The 13,777-nt window shown below is 47.2% G+C and overlaps 1 protein-coding gene across 1 annotated transcript; it reads right to left on the bottom strand.

Annotated features, from left to right (window-relative positions):
* Positions 1-7,881, bottom strand: LOC129835993 (leucine zipper putative tumor suppressor 2 homolog). The gene is made up of 6 exons (XM_055901705.1): positions 7,783-7,881; positions 6,107-6,841; positions 4,983-5,105; positions 3,822-3,968; positions 3,180-3,710; positions 1-2,834 (listed from the first exon to the last, which is right to left on the bottom strand). Exons 1-6 carry the CDS (start codon positions 7,879-7,881, stop codon positions 2,547-2,549), a joined length of 1,923 nt encoding a protein of 640 aa, XP_055757680.1. The 3' UTR covers positions 1-2,546.
* Positions 7,882-13,777: the final 5,896 nt, after the last annotated feature.

Here is a 13,777-nt window from a genome sequence, read left to right as displayed (position 1 = left end):
TATGATGTAAAAAATGATTTTTAATGCATGCAATAGATCATTCCACTCTTTCTAGACATTTTCCAATTCTTATTGATCATCTCATTGGGATATGTGTGGTCCTGCAAAGATATATAAAAATCTTTATTATACTTTGTATATTAAACCCACAATGGTACCGGTGTTACCACAAAATATCTTCAGGCGCTATATAAAAAATATACACATCATCATCATATATCATATTGATTTTTATTTATCTGTTAAGAATCTTTTTTTATATACTTTGTTTTACTCTGTAATACAAAAGATCACACCTCTAGTTGAATCCATTCTTATGAGAAAGCACAACTGAAGACCACCTTATTAATTCATGGTTCCCAGCATAGACATAGAATTACATTATAGTAAGTTTATTTCTATGGTTCCCAGTGGCTGCCAATATGTTGACCAGAGATTTCAGTCCCATCCCCCTTGGAGCTCCCAAGGCAATAACATAACCAGTGTAACAGTTCCATAATGACCGGGGTGTCATGCCTTAGGCTACTCTATCATGCAATGTCCAGCACAAACCCCTACATTATCTGGACCGACTCTGACAGACAGGGAAAGACATGCAATCATGCCACCCACATTATCTACATGTCAGTGAGGGAGTCTCACAGTCAGGGATAGGAAGACTAGGAAGTGTTATTTGTTTTTTTTGAGTGAGGGAGGGAGAGGGGGGGGGTCTAGTAATACTCGGAAGAGTATTCACAGTCCAGAGTGTGTGACAGTGAGAGAGGACAAGGGAGGGAGGTCTACAGTACAGTTTGGCATTGATATTTTGTTGCTTTCACTGTGATACCATCAGGGAAAGTGCCACCAAAGGCTTCCTGATCCACGACCCCTGACCTCACGGATCCAAGAAGGCTCCATAACAGTCCCAGCAGCCGATGCAGCATCAATATCTTTGACGGGCAGCTTTAGTTTTAACCAATAAATGTTTGTTTTTTCCTTTGATATGAAAATCTGTGCTAGTTAACAGGAAAGAGAGAGAGATTTGTTTCTTCCTTTGATATGAGAGCGAGATCTCCCAAGCTGCACTCTCTCTTATTGCTACATGCTTCTATCTCTTCTGTGTCCATACAAAGAGGTCAACTACATGAGAAAGACAGAACAGTCACGTCCAGAACTGAAAAGAGCATTATGAATTTTTGTGCAAAATGATCCCAGGTATTCTCTTGGTGTAGCCTAGTTTGTGTCTTAGCCGGTGTTGATAACTGAATGGTTGACACCTACTATGTGCAAAGAGTCCTTATACATTCCATTAAAATACTCCAGTGTTTCTGTAACTCAGAAAAGACCAGGCTGTAGCTTAAAATTGCTACGTCTAGATCAGTTGATGATCCATTGAATAGTGTATATGTAACATGAGAACACATTGTAAAAGTGGGACTTTTGCTCTGAGTCCTGTGGACAAACGTAAACACAGTCGAGGGGTGATGTCATCTTTATTGTGATGTCATCATTATGTGCTGGTCGTCAGATAGTCACCCCTGTGTGCTATATACAGATATGATTTCACTTGATCTGAGATCTGTGCCCTTTTTCTGCGACTCCCATTGCTTTCAATACCCTGATTTGAGCAAGGTTTGAGTGATGCCTGCTTGTTTCTCAAGTCAAAAGTCATAGTATACGTCCCATAGAGTGCTGGTACTATAGCTGGGAAATCAAACCCATGTGAGAAGGCAATGAGGATGTGTTGGTCTGAGGGTGAATCTCAATCTGGAAAGGAAGCCACTTTAAACTGTTGAGATACACCCTAAACTTCTTTCAAGTCCGAATGACGAAATGATGGAGTCCTTTCTGACTGCAGGTAGTCAGCTGTTCCTGTGAGGGCCTAGAGGAGGGTGCATCCCAGTGTCTAGTAGAGTAAATCAACCCTGAGACAGAGATGCTCCCTTAATGTCCATGACAGCATACACACTTAGAAAAAAGGGTTCCAAAAGTATACTTCGGCTGTCCCAATGGGGGAACCCTTTTTGGTTTGAGGTTCTGCCTGGAACCAAAAGGGTTCTATCTGGAACCAAAACTAGTTATTCAAAGGGTTATCCTATGGGAACAGACAAAGAACCCGTTTAGGTTCTAGATAGCACATTCTTTCCCAAGAGTGTAGAGAAGTAAAGAGTGCTGGTACTGTGGTTAGGGGAGTAAGTCCAGGTACACCCTCTGTAGTCTGGATGCAAATTTAAAACGGTAACCTGTTCTCTATCCAAAATAAGTGCACTACATAGCGAATAGGGTTCCATTTTGGACGCAGACCTCTCAGTAGCAGTGATGGGGAAATCAGATCAAATCAGGGTGCTGGTACTAATTGTCATGGGAGCGAGAGGACACTGGGGTTAGACAACGCCCTGTCTGGTCTCTAAATCTCACTGGGGTTAGACAACGCCCTGTCTGGTCTCTAAATCTCACTGGGGTTAGACTACGCCCTGTCTGGTCTCTAAATCTCACTGGGGTTAGACTACGCCCCTGTCTGGTCTCTAAATCTCACTGGGGCATGAGGACACCCTTGTATGGTCCCTCTAGATCTCAGTAGCGGCGATCTCCTCGAAGTGGATGTCGTTGCTGCCGCTGTGGATGTCGTAGTCCTCTACATCTCTGTTCTCCAGCTCTAGACTGAGCTCTCTCATCACTCTCTCCAGATCTCTGTTCCTCCTGTACATCTGGATGTAGTTCTGCTGCAGCTGCTTCTGGTAGCGGATCACCTTTTCCTTTTCCTGCTGCCAGACCCTCCTCTCCTCCTCAAATCCACCCCACCCCTCCTCACTGCTCCTCCTCTCGTACATCAGCTCTGCCCTCAGCCTCTCCACCTGACACACAACACATGGATTGATTGGTTGATTAACTGATTAATGGAAGTTATTTGATAATTTCAAAATCCATATGAAGTTGTTCTATCACAATGTTAAAACAATACACAACAGAGCAGTATAAGTATTATTCAAGCACTATTCTGCAATGAAAATGGTAAAAAAATTATTGAAACAAGGTCGGTCATTGTTTTTTCAAGTGTGTGGTTTTAACATGTATTAAAGTACAGGTTTTACTGTCTGAACACCAATAGAGAAACCACAGAAACGAGTGCAATGGTGTGAGGGTTGGGGGTTCATATGAGACTGAAAGAAAGTATAAACATCGTTGTTGTTGGAGCTCACCTGTTGCCTGAGTCCCAGCACAGCTTCAGCACTCTGCCTCTGAGCCTTGGTCTCATCACTCTCCCCTCCCCAACCCAGCCTCCCCTCCTCCGCATCTCGGTACCCCACAGAGGGGCTGAGGCCCTCCCTTCCACCCCCCACACCCCCACGCCCCTGGGGGAGGGGCAGGCTCATACATTGGCCCTTAGTGGCTAGTGCCTGGCCTCCAGGAAGATAACCTCCTTCCTGATTGGCCAGGGTATCTCGGAGGCGGGCCAACTCTTCGTCCAAGCGTCCGACTTTCTCGCGGAGCAGCTCGGCTTCGCTCTTCCTGCGCTGGAGCTCATTCTCGCAGACCTCCAGCTCCAGGGAGCGTGTTCGTAGGGCCGGCCCAGCCTCCTGGGTCGTAGCCTGGCTGTTCTGGAGATCGGACCTTAGCTCTCTCAACTGGGACTTCAGGACCACCAGCTCCCCGCCCTTCTGGCTCAGCTCTGACTGGCACTCCTTCAGTTGCTGTTTCAAAAGGGAGATCTCACCTGATTTCTGACACACCTGGGGAGGGAAGGAAGGAGGAAATGAGGGAGAATAAATATTTTGTGAATATTGAGATCACTTACTTTGAAATGGTGTACATGAATCAACCCTAATGTCTGACCCACACACCTCCCACTTGGTCTCTTCTAGGCGTGGTCCCAGCTGGGTCTGCTCTCTCTGTATAGAGGCACACCTCCTCTCCAGCTCTTCCCTGTTCTGCAGCAGAGAGGAGAAGTCCTCCTGAAGCTTCTTCTTCTCTTGCTGCAGTTGGAACACCTGAAATAAAGACACAGACAGTTACATGCTGACCACACCGCTCACGTCGCATTTGCGAGCATTGCAAAATAAATTGTAACATACATGTTATTCAATTATTGCACCCACACTGCTCGCGTGCCCCATTGAGCGTCTGCATTGCCAAGCGCTAATATAGAAGTCAGTTCTATTTGTGACGCTGAATGGAGTGCAAGTCCTGCCTCTCCCATCTCCTCATTGGTTTATAGAAGCAGATACCCACGTGCCATCTCCTCATTGGTTATGCCCACGTGGGTGATTGAAAGATGAACTGAGTTCGGTCGGTCATCGTGGTAACTATGGAAGTTAGATGCCAATCGCCATATAAAGTCCAAAGAAGAAAAAGCCTGGAAGGAGGAGGGATGACTAGAAACGATTCGGTTGACCGTTTTATGTGTGGATTAATTTTCGGAGTAGAGGACCTTGTGCCCCGTGTGGCTCAGTTGGTAGAGCATGGCGCTTGCAACGCCAGGGTTGTGGGTTCGATTCCCACGGGGGGCCAGTACAAAAAAAGTATGAATGTATGTACTTGTAAGTCGCTCTGGATAAGAGAGTCTGCTAAATGACTTAAATGTAAATGTAATGTGCATTTCAGGTAAGATAGCAACTCAACGTTTATATCCCAGGACAAATTAGCTAGCAACAGCAAGCTAAATTGCCATAAATGTTTAATGCTTTTCAACCTGTCCCCAAATTAATATAATTGGTTCAGAGTTTGTTTTGATATTTCAACCTGCGTGTCGGGATCGCGTTTGGTGTGGGGAACAAAATCAATTTGCGCACAATGGTGCACGTGCGCGGCCTGTTTGGGTACGGTGTTAGGGTGACATTTTGACAGTCCGAAAATGAAGAGACGCTACCGAAACAGAAGTAACATATCATACAGTAATAAACAATAATAATAATAGCTTTTTATGTAACTTGCAACAATACCTGTCACACAAAGAAGGGCCCTGCTTCTCAAACTAAGTTGACTGAAGTATCTCTGTCTGTTACCTGTAGCTGTAAGGCCTGTTGTACTCTCTGGGCCTTCTGTGAAGCCTGTTTCATCTTAGAGGAACAGCTCTGTCTCAGCTCTTCCAGCTCTCTCTCACAGCGAAGCTGCTTCTTCTCGTATACCTACAGGACAGGAGGTCAGGGGATAGACGTCACAGTTTAGAGGTTACATACAGTTACCACATCCAGAGGTCAAACTGTGAACCAGCACTAGTATGGCTCAAAAGTATACCGGTACACTGAACAAAAATATAAATGTAACATGTAATGTGTTGTTGCCATGTTTCATGAGCTGAAATAAAAGATCCCAGACATTTTCCATACGCACAAAAAGCTTATTTTTTCCGCAAATTATGTGCACAAATGTGGTTACATCCCTGTTAGTGAGCATTTCTCCTTTGCCAAGTTAATCCATCCACCTGACAGGTGTGGCATATCAAGAAGCTGATAAAATAACATGATCATTACACAGGTGCTCCTTGTGCTGGGTACAATAAAAAAACACTCTAAAATATGCAGTTTTGTCACACAACACAATGCCACAGATGTCTCAAGTTTTGAGGGAGCGTGCAATTGGCATGCTGACTGCAGGAATGTCCACCAGAGCTGTTGCCAGACAATCTAATGTTCATAAGCCACCTCCCACATCGTTTTAGTGAATTTGGCAGTACGGCCAACAGGCCTCACAACCGCAGACCATGTTTAACCACGCCAGCCCAGGACCTCCACATACGGCTTCTTCACCTGCGGGATCGTCTGAAACCAGCCACCCAGACAGCTGATGACACTGAGGAGTATTTCTGTCTGTAATAAAGCCCTTTTGTGGGAGAAACTAATTCTGATTGGCTGGGCCTGGCTCCCAAGTGGGTGGGCCTAGGCCTTCCCAGGCCAATCCTTGGCTGCGCCCCTGCCCAGTCATGTGAAATCCATAGATTAGGGCGTAATTTATTTATTTAAATATCAACTGTATCATTGAAATTGTAGCATGTTTCATTTATATTTTCGTTCAGTATATATGGAATAATTGAGCTTAGTAATAGAACCAGCAGAAATGACAGAAACAAACATTTTAATCATATTGCTCCTCGAGGAAACACTTTAGGCCTGCTTAAATCCCCTCTCACCTGACAGATGGCGGCCTCGTTCTCGTCCAGGTTCTCTCTGAGTTGCTGCAGCTCCAGGTCTCTCTCCCTCAACTTCTCCTCCAGCTCCCTAACCACCCCCTCGTAACCCTCCAGGGTCGGGGGCGAGCGCCCACACGACCCGCTGTCCGACAGGGGCTGGCCTCGCCCACTCAGCGACCCTGTGCTCTTACTGGACGACGACCGCCCGCTGTCCGAGTTTGAGTGACCGTGGGAGGTAGAGTGGGCGTGACCTCCGTTGATCCCCGACCCCCCGTTTGTGGTGGTGGTTCTCCCAGGCTCCGGGCCCACCCCGGACCCCACAGACCCTGAACCCGACCCGGAGGCCTCGCTATTGGCCAGGCTGCTGTGGGTGGGCAGGCTGGACAGGGAGTTACGGCCAGAGTCTGACATGGAGCAGGAATGGCTGCTGCGAGCGTTGCGTCCTCCGCTGTATGAGTTCCTCTTGCTATCTGAGGAAGAGGACGAGCCGACCAGAGGTACAACGTTCCCGTAGCTCCCCGTGCCATTGACCACGTTATTGAACACGGTATTCACGTTATTGACCACTGTATTTCCGTTATTCCCGTTGATAGACAGGGGCATGAGGAGGTTGAGGGTGCCTTGGCTCTCAGAGAGGTTGCCCCCTGGTCTCAGGGAGAGGTACTGCACTGAGTGGCGGTTCATCGGGACCACCGGTTTGAACGCGGTGGGACGGATCAGAACCTTCTCCATGTTCTGCAATGGAAGACAGTATTTGTTAATGAAGACAGTATTTGTTAATGAAGACATTATTTGTTAATGGGAGACAGTATTTGTTAATGAAAACACTATTTGTTAATGAAGATAGTATTTGTTAATGAAGACATTATTTGTTAATGGGAGACAGTATTTGTTAATGAAAACACTATTTGTTAATGAAGATTGTATTTGTTAATGAAGACAGTATTTGTTAATGGAAGACAGTATTTGTTAATGGAAGACAGTATTTGTTAATGAAGACATTATTTGTTAATGAAGACAGTATTTGTTAATGAAGACAGTATTTGTTAATGGTTCCTGTTGTTCGTATCAAGTGCATTTCCAGAAAACTCACTTTAATACATCTTAACATTGTTGTTGTTAATGATAAATAATGAATTATTATCATGTTCATGATTTTCCTTATTGCCTGATATCAATCTAGACAAGACCCTCTCAATCCTGTAGTATCATAGCTCCGACCAACACTTTACTGGCATTACCTTGTTAAATAAAGGGAAAGAAATATAAAAGAAACTGACGTTGGTGATTTATACCAGCAGTGTTAATTAGAAATGCATGGTCTCCTCCCATTGAAGACAGGCACACTGATAGGACGGAAGGTCATTCTGAAAGCTCTGATTGGCTTCATTAATAGTCACAGGTTTCCAGTACGCAGCTTTTGTAATGATTTTGAGTATAACTTTTTGAGGCTCTGAGGACCCGTGCCAAATCTTTTCAGCCTCCTGAGGGGGAAGAGGTGTTGTGTCCTTTTCACAACTGTAGATGTGTGTGGACCATGACAGTTCCTTAGTGATGTGGACACCGAGGAACTTGAAGCTCTCGACTTGCTCTACAAGAGCCCTGTCGATGTGGAAGGGGGCGAGCTCGGTCCTCCGTTTCTTGTAGTCCACAACCAGCTCCTTTGTCTTGTTGACGTTGAGGAAGAGGTTGTTGCCCGAGCACCGCACTGCCAGGTCTCTGACCTCCTCCCTGTTGGCCGTCTCATCGGCATCGGTGATCAGGCATACCACCATTGTGTCATCAGTAAACGTAATGATGATATTGGAGTTGTGCACTACCACACAGTCGTGGGTGAACAGGGAGTACAAGAGGGGACTAAGCACGCACCCGATGGGCCCCCGTGTTGATGGTCAGTGTGGCGGATGTGTTGTTGCCTACCCTTACCCACTGGTCCAGGATCCAGTTGCAGAGGGAGGTGTTCAGTGGTCCTTAGCTTAGCAGGGTCCTTAGCTTAGAGATGAGCTTGGAGGGCACTATGGTGTTGAACTCTGAGCTGTTTTCAATTAACAGCATTCTGACATAGGTGGTCCTCTTGTCCAGGTGGGAGAAGGCAGTGTGGACTGCAGTAGAGATTGCTGTCATGCAGAGCAGTGGAATGACTCTTCAGCTGTGAAAAGCTGCCTTGTCTCATTGAGGCTCTCTGCTCCCTCTGATACCTGTTGACCCTCACCTGCACATCTTTGGAGTTCCATTCATGAAGTGTGTCGTGTCTTTGGCTATGCCGGATTAAGTGATATGACATGCTATTCTATAAAATCCTTTCTCTGTAATTAATATTACCTGAGTGAGCTAATCATGTAAATGTAATTAACTAGAAAGTTGGGGCACCACAAAATAATATTTATAGAGCAGTTAACTTCTGAATAAACTCTTAAAGACCTAGTAATATTTTACATCAATAGCAGTCAATATTTATCGTCACCTTATTTCAGTCTCATCTGAAAGTTGTAAATTCTTGGTTATCTTCACAAACCCTGGCTAACAAGTTGAATCAGCAATAGAAAATTGGGTTTAATTATTTATTAACTAAATACCTAACTAATCACACAGAATTACATATACACAGAATGAATCATACGTTGATTACAAATTATATCATAAAGGAAAACGTCCCTAGCGGACGGAACAGATATGACAGCTGGTTACACAAAGAAAAGGGGGCTGGGTTTGAGTGAAAGAGCGGGAAGACTGAAGAACAAAGGGAAAAGCGATGTCTATCGTAAATACAGAATCTTATGCCTTCTAGATTACCGCCCTGTCACGCCCTGGCCTTAGTATTCTTTGTTTTCTTTATTATTTTAGTTAGGTCAGGGTGTGACATGGGGAATGTTTGTGTTTTGTCGGTTTTGGGTGATTATATGGTAAAGGGGGTGTTGGGTGTAGTGTATGGGTTTGTGTTGAGTGCATGTGTCTAGCTGTGTCTATGTTGGTTTAGTTTTCTAGGAGAGTCTATGGTTGCCTGAATGAGTTCCCAATTAGAGACAGCTGATTTCTGTTGTCTCTGATTGGGAGCCATATTTAGGGTAGCCATAGGCTTTCATTGGATGTGGGTAAGTGTCTATGTTATACGTTTGTAGCCTGTATGTGCACTTCGTTCTTAGCTTCACGATCGTTTTCTTGTTTTGTTAGTGTGTAAGTGTTTTTTGTTTTGTTTTTGCCTTCGTATTCATTAAAAGGAATATGGCTTATTTTCCTACTGCTGCGTTTTGGTCCGTCAATCCTCCACACGATCGTGACAGAATTACCCACCAATACAGGACCAAGCGGCATGTAAAGCGGCAACAGGACCCACCTACACAGGATTCTTGGACATGGGAGGAGATACTGGATGGTAAGGGGCCGTGGGCACAACAGGGAGAATATCGCCTTCCTCGTGAAGAGCTGGAGGCAGCTAAAGCCGAGAGGAGGCGATATGAGGAGGCAGCACGGAGACAAGGCTGGAAGCCCGTGAGTACAACCCAAACATTTCTTGGGGGGGGCCTTAAAGGGAGTGTGGCGAAGTCAGGTAGGAAACCTGCGCCTACTCAATGTACTTACCGTAGAGAGCGAGAGTACGGGCAGACACCGTGTTACGCAGTAGAGCGCAAGGTGTCTCCTGTACGCGTGCATAGCTCGGTTCGGTACATTTCAGCTCCTCGTATCGGCCGGGCTAGACTGAGTGTTGAGCCGTATGTCATGAAGCCGGCCCAACGCATCTGGTCACCAGTGCGTCTCCTCGGGCCGGCGTACATGACACCAGCCTTACGCATGGTGTCCCCGGTTCGCCTACATAGCCCGGTGCGGGTTTTTCCACCTTCCCGCACTGGTCAGGCGACGGGGAGCATACAACCAGGTAAGGTTGGGCAGGCTCGGCGCTCAAGGGAGCCAGTACGCATGCACGGTCCAGTATTTCCGGTGCCACCTCCCCGCCCCTACCCAGTACCACCAGTGCCTCCTCCACGCACTAGCCCTATGGTGCGTGTCTCCAGCCCTTTACCACCAGTGCATAAACCACGCACCAAGCCTCCTGTGTGTCCCCAGAGTCCTGTGCGTCCTGTTGCTGCTCCCCGCACTAGCCCTGAGATGCGTGTCCCCAGTCCGGTACCACCAGTTCCGGCACCACGCACTAGGCCTAATGTGCGCTCCCAGGGTCCAGTATGCCCTGTTCCTGCTCCCCGCACTAGCCCTGAGATGCGTGTCCCCAGCCCGGTACCACCAGTTCCGGCACCACGCACCAGGCCTACAGTGCGCCTCAGCCGGCAAGAGTCTGTCGTCTGCACAGCGATGCCTGAACTGCCCGTCTGCCAAGCGCCATCTGAGCCATCCGTCTACCCAGCGCCATCTGAGCCATCCGTCTACCCAGCGCCATCTGAGCCATCCGTCTACCCAGCGCCATCTGAGCCATCCGTCTGCCCCGAGCCATTAGAGCCGCCCGTCTGTCCCGAGCCGTTAGAGCCGTTCGTCAGTCAGGAGCCGCTAGAGCCATTCGTCAGACAGGATCTGCCAGAGCCGCCAACCAGACAGGATCTGCCAGAGCCGCCAACCAGACAGGATCTGCCAGAGCCGCCAACCAGACAGGATCTGCCAGAGCCGCCAACCAGACAGGATCTGCCAGAGCCGCCAACCAGACAGGATCTGCCAGAGCCGCCAACCAGACAGGATCTGCCAGAGCCGCCAACCAGACAGGATCTGCCAGAGCCGCCAACCAGACAGGATCTGCCAGAGCCGCCAACCAGACAGGATCTGCCAGAGCCGCCAACCAGACAGGATCTGCCAGAGCCGCCAAACAGACAGGATCTGCCAGATCCGTCAGCTAGCCATGAGCAGCCAGATCCGTCCGCTAGCCATGAGCAGCCAGATCCGTCCGCTAGCCATGAGCAGCCAGATCCGTCAGCCAGCCATGAGCAGCCAGATCCGTCCGCTAGCCATGAGCAGCCAGATCCGTCAGCCAGCCATGAGCAGCCAGATCCGTCAGCCAGCCATGAGCAGCCAGATCCGTCAGCCAGCCATGAGCAGCCAGATCCGTCAGCCAGCCATGAGCAGCCAGATCCGTCAGCCAGCCATGAGCAGCCAGATCCGTCAGCCAGCCATGAGCAGCCAGATCCGTCAGCCAGCCATGAGCAGCCAGATCCGTCAGCCAGCCATGAGCAGCCAGATCCGTCAGCCAGCCATGAGCAGCCAGATCTGTCAGCCAGCCATGGGCCGTCCCTCAGTCCGGAGCTGCAGTCCCTCAGTCCGGAGCTGCAGTCCCTCAGTCCGGAGCTGCAGTCCCTCAGTCCGGAGCTGCCGTCCCTCAGTCCGGAGCTGCCGTCCCTCAGTCCGGAGCTGCCGTCCCTCAGTCCGGAGCTGCAGTCCCTCAGTCCGGAGCTGCCGTTCCTCAGTCCGGAGCTGCCCCTTATCCTGGTGCTGCCCCTTATCCTGGTGCTCTCCCTTATCCTGGTGCTGCCCCTTAGTCCGGAGCTGCCCCTTAGTCCGGAGCTGCCCCTTAGTCCGGAGCTGCCCCTTAGTCCGGAGCTGCCCCTTAGTCCGGAACTGCCCCTTAATTCAGTGGGGTTAATGTGGAGGGGGGTCATTTGGAGGAAGCTAAGGAGGCGGTTAGTGACTGTGGTGGGGTGGGGACCACGACCAGTGCCGGAGCCGCCACCGTGGAAGGAAGCCCACCCAGACCCTCCCCTAGACTGTGTAATGGTGCGCCCGGAGTTCGCACCTTAAGGGGGGGTTATGTCACGCCCTGGCCTTAGTATTCTTTGTTTTCTTTATTATTTTAGTTAGGTCAGGGTGTGACATGGGGAATGTTTGTGTTTTGGGTGATTATATGGTAAAGGGGGTGTTGGGTGTAGTGTATGGGTTTGTGTTGAGTGCATGTGTCTAGCTGTGTCTATGTTGGTTTAGTTTTCTAGGAGAGTCTATGGTTGCCTGAATGAGTTCCCAATTAGAGACAGCTGATTTCTGTTGTCTCTGATTGGGAGCCATATTTAGGGTAGCCATAGGCTTTCATTGGATGTGGGTAAGTGTCTATGTTATACGTTTGTAGCCTGTATGTGCACTTCGTTCTTAGCTTCACGATCGTTTTCTTGTTTTGTTAGTGTGTAAGTGTTTTTTGTTTCGTTTTTGCCTTCGTATTCATTAAAAGGAATATGGCTTATTTTCCTACTGCTGCGTTTTGGTCCGTCAATCCTCCACACGATCGTGACACGCCCATTTGGAAAAGGAAAATGCAATAAATATTTACTCTGAGCTGCGCTTCGGTAGGTTGGTGGTAGATGGAAGGCCTTTGTCCTTTGAAGAATGTCTCTGCTGATAAATTGGATGCGTTGTAGTAACATCGTTGTGTGGATAGACGGGATACTCTGTCTGTTCTTTCCTAGCCCACGTTTGCAGCTGCTGTTGCTAAGTCAACGGCTAGGAGGTATCACTTCTGTAGTGAATAAGAGTTCAAAGTTCATACCATTCGCAACCAAAGCTCACGCTGAGGTTGGCTACGTTCTGTAGTCATTTTCTTGTTTAAAAAAATGACGGCTAGCCAGGGGCACACTCCAACACGCAGACATTATTTACAAACAATGCATTTGTGTTTAGTGAGTCCACCAGACCATAGGCAGTAGGGATAACCACGTGTTCTGTGGATAAGTGTGTGTGAATTTCACAATTTTCCTGTAAATGTAACGAGTACTTTGGGTTGTCAGGGAAAATGTATGGAGTAAAAAGTACAATATTTTCTTTAGGAATGTAGTGAAGTAAAAGTTGTCAAAAAGATAAATAGTAAAGTACAGATACCCCCCAAAACAACTTAAGTAGAACTTTAAAGTATGTTTACTTACAGTGGGAAGACAAAGTATGTGAACCCTTTAGAATTACCAGGATTTCTGCATAAATTGGTCAGAAAATTGTATCTGATCTTCATCTAAGTCACAACAATAGACAAACAGTCTGCTTAAACTAATAACACACAAACAATGATAATTGTTCATGTCTTTATTGAACACACTGTGTAAACATTCACAGTGCAGGTTGGAAAAAGTATGTGAACCCTTGGATATAATAACAGGTTGACCCTCCTTTGGCAGTGTAACCGATGTGAAATGGCTAGCTAGTTAGCGGTGGTGTTGGTTTTGTCTTGATTGTTTTCACCTGTTGCTTATTTTGGTTCATTAAGGGTCTATTTAAACTTCCAGTGCCCGCCTGCTTTTTTGCAGGCTTATTCTTACTGTCTGTGGTGAAGTTTTCCTCCTGCGTAATTGTTGTATGTTATTTTCCTTGTTTTTGGAGACATACCTGTTTTATGGTCATTGCCTGTTTGTTGGCTAGACCAAGCGAAATAAACACATCTATTGGAAGTATTGCTCTCTGCGCCTGACTCTACACCCACCACTCCTAGAATTCCATGACCGACGCATACCATTACATATTTGTGATCATTGTTGAGTGGTCCCTGCAGCGTACTATTGCAAATATGTGTTTGGAACAGGAGCAACAGAATGTATGATGCAACACATACGTTTAAACAGCATTATTGTCTTAAAAGCATCTAAACAATATTTTGTGCTATTTTTCTTCAATTTCACCTTTTATTGTAAAAGATAAATGTGAACTTCCTTATCCAAGCATCACGGAACACATCCACAGCCAAACTCTATAAACCAGTCTAAA

The sequence above is a fragment of the Salvelinus fontinalis genome, chromosome 37 (genome assembly GCF_029448725.1).
Source record: "Salvelinus fontinalis isolate EN_2023a chromosome 37, ASM2944872v1, whole genome shotgun sequence".
Taxonomy (NCBI): domain Eukaryota; kingdom Metazoa; phylum Chordata; class Actinopteri; order Salmoniformes; family Salmonidae; genus Salvelinus; species Salvelinus fontinalis.
This window is presented reverse-complemented; position numbering and strand designations above follow the sequence as displayed.

Bases quoted from the DNA above. Each gene is read 5' to 3' on its own strand.
- LOC129835993 (XM_055901705.1), bottom strand. From the start codon at position 7,881: ATGGTGGTATGCCTGATCACCGATGCCGATGAGACGGCCAACAGGGAG. The intron at 6,842-7,782 runs GTCAACAAGACA...CTTCCATTGCAG, and splicing joins GCAACAACCTCTTCCTCAAC to AACATGGAGAAGGTTCTGAT. The intron at 5,106-6,106 runs GTGAGAGGGGAT...CCTGTCCTGTAG, and splicing joins ACGAGGCCGCCATCTGTCAG to GTATACGAGAAGAAGCAGCT.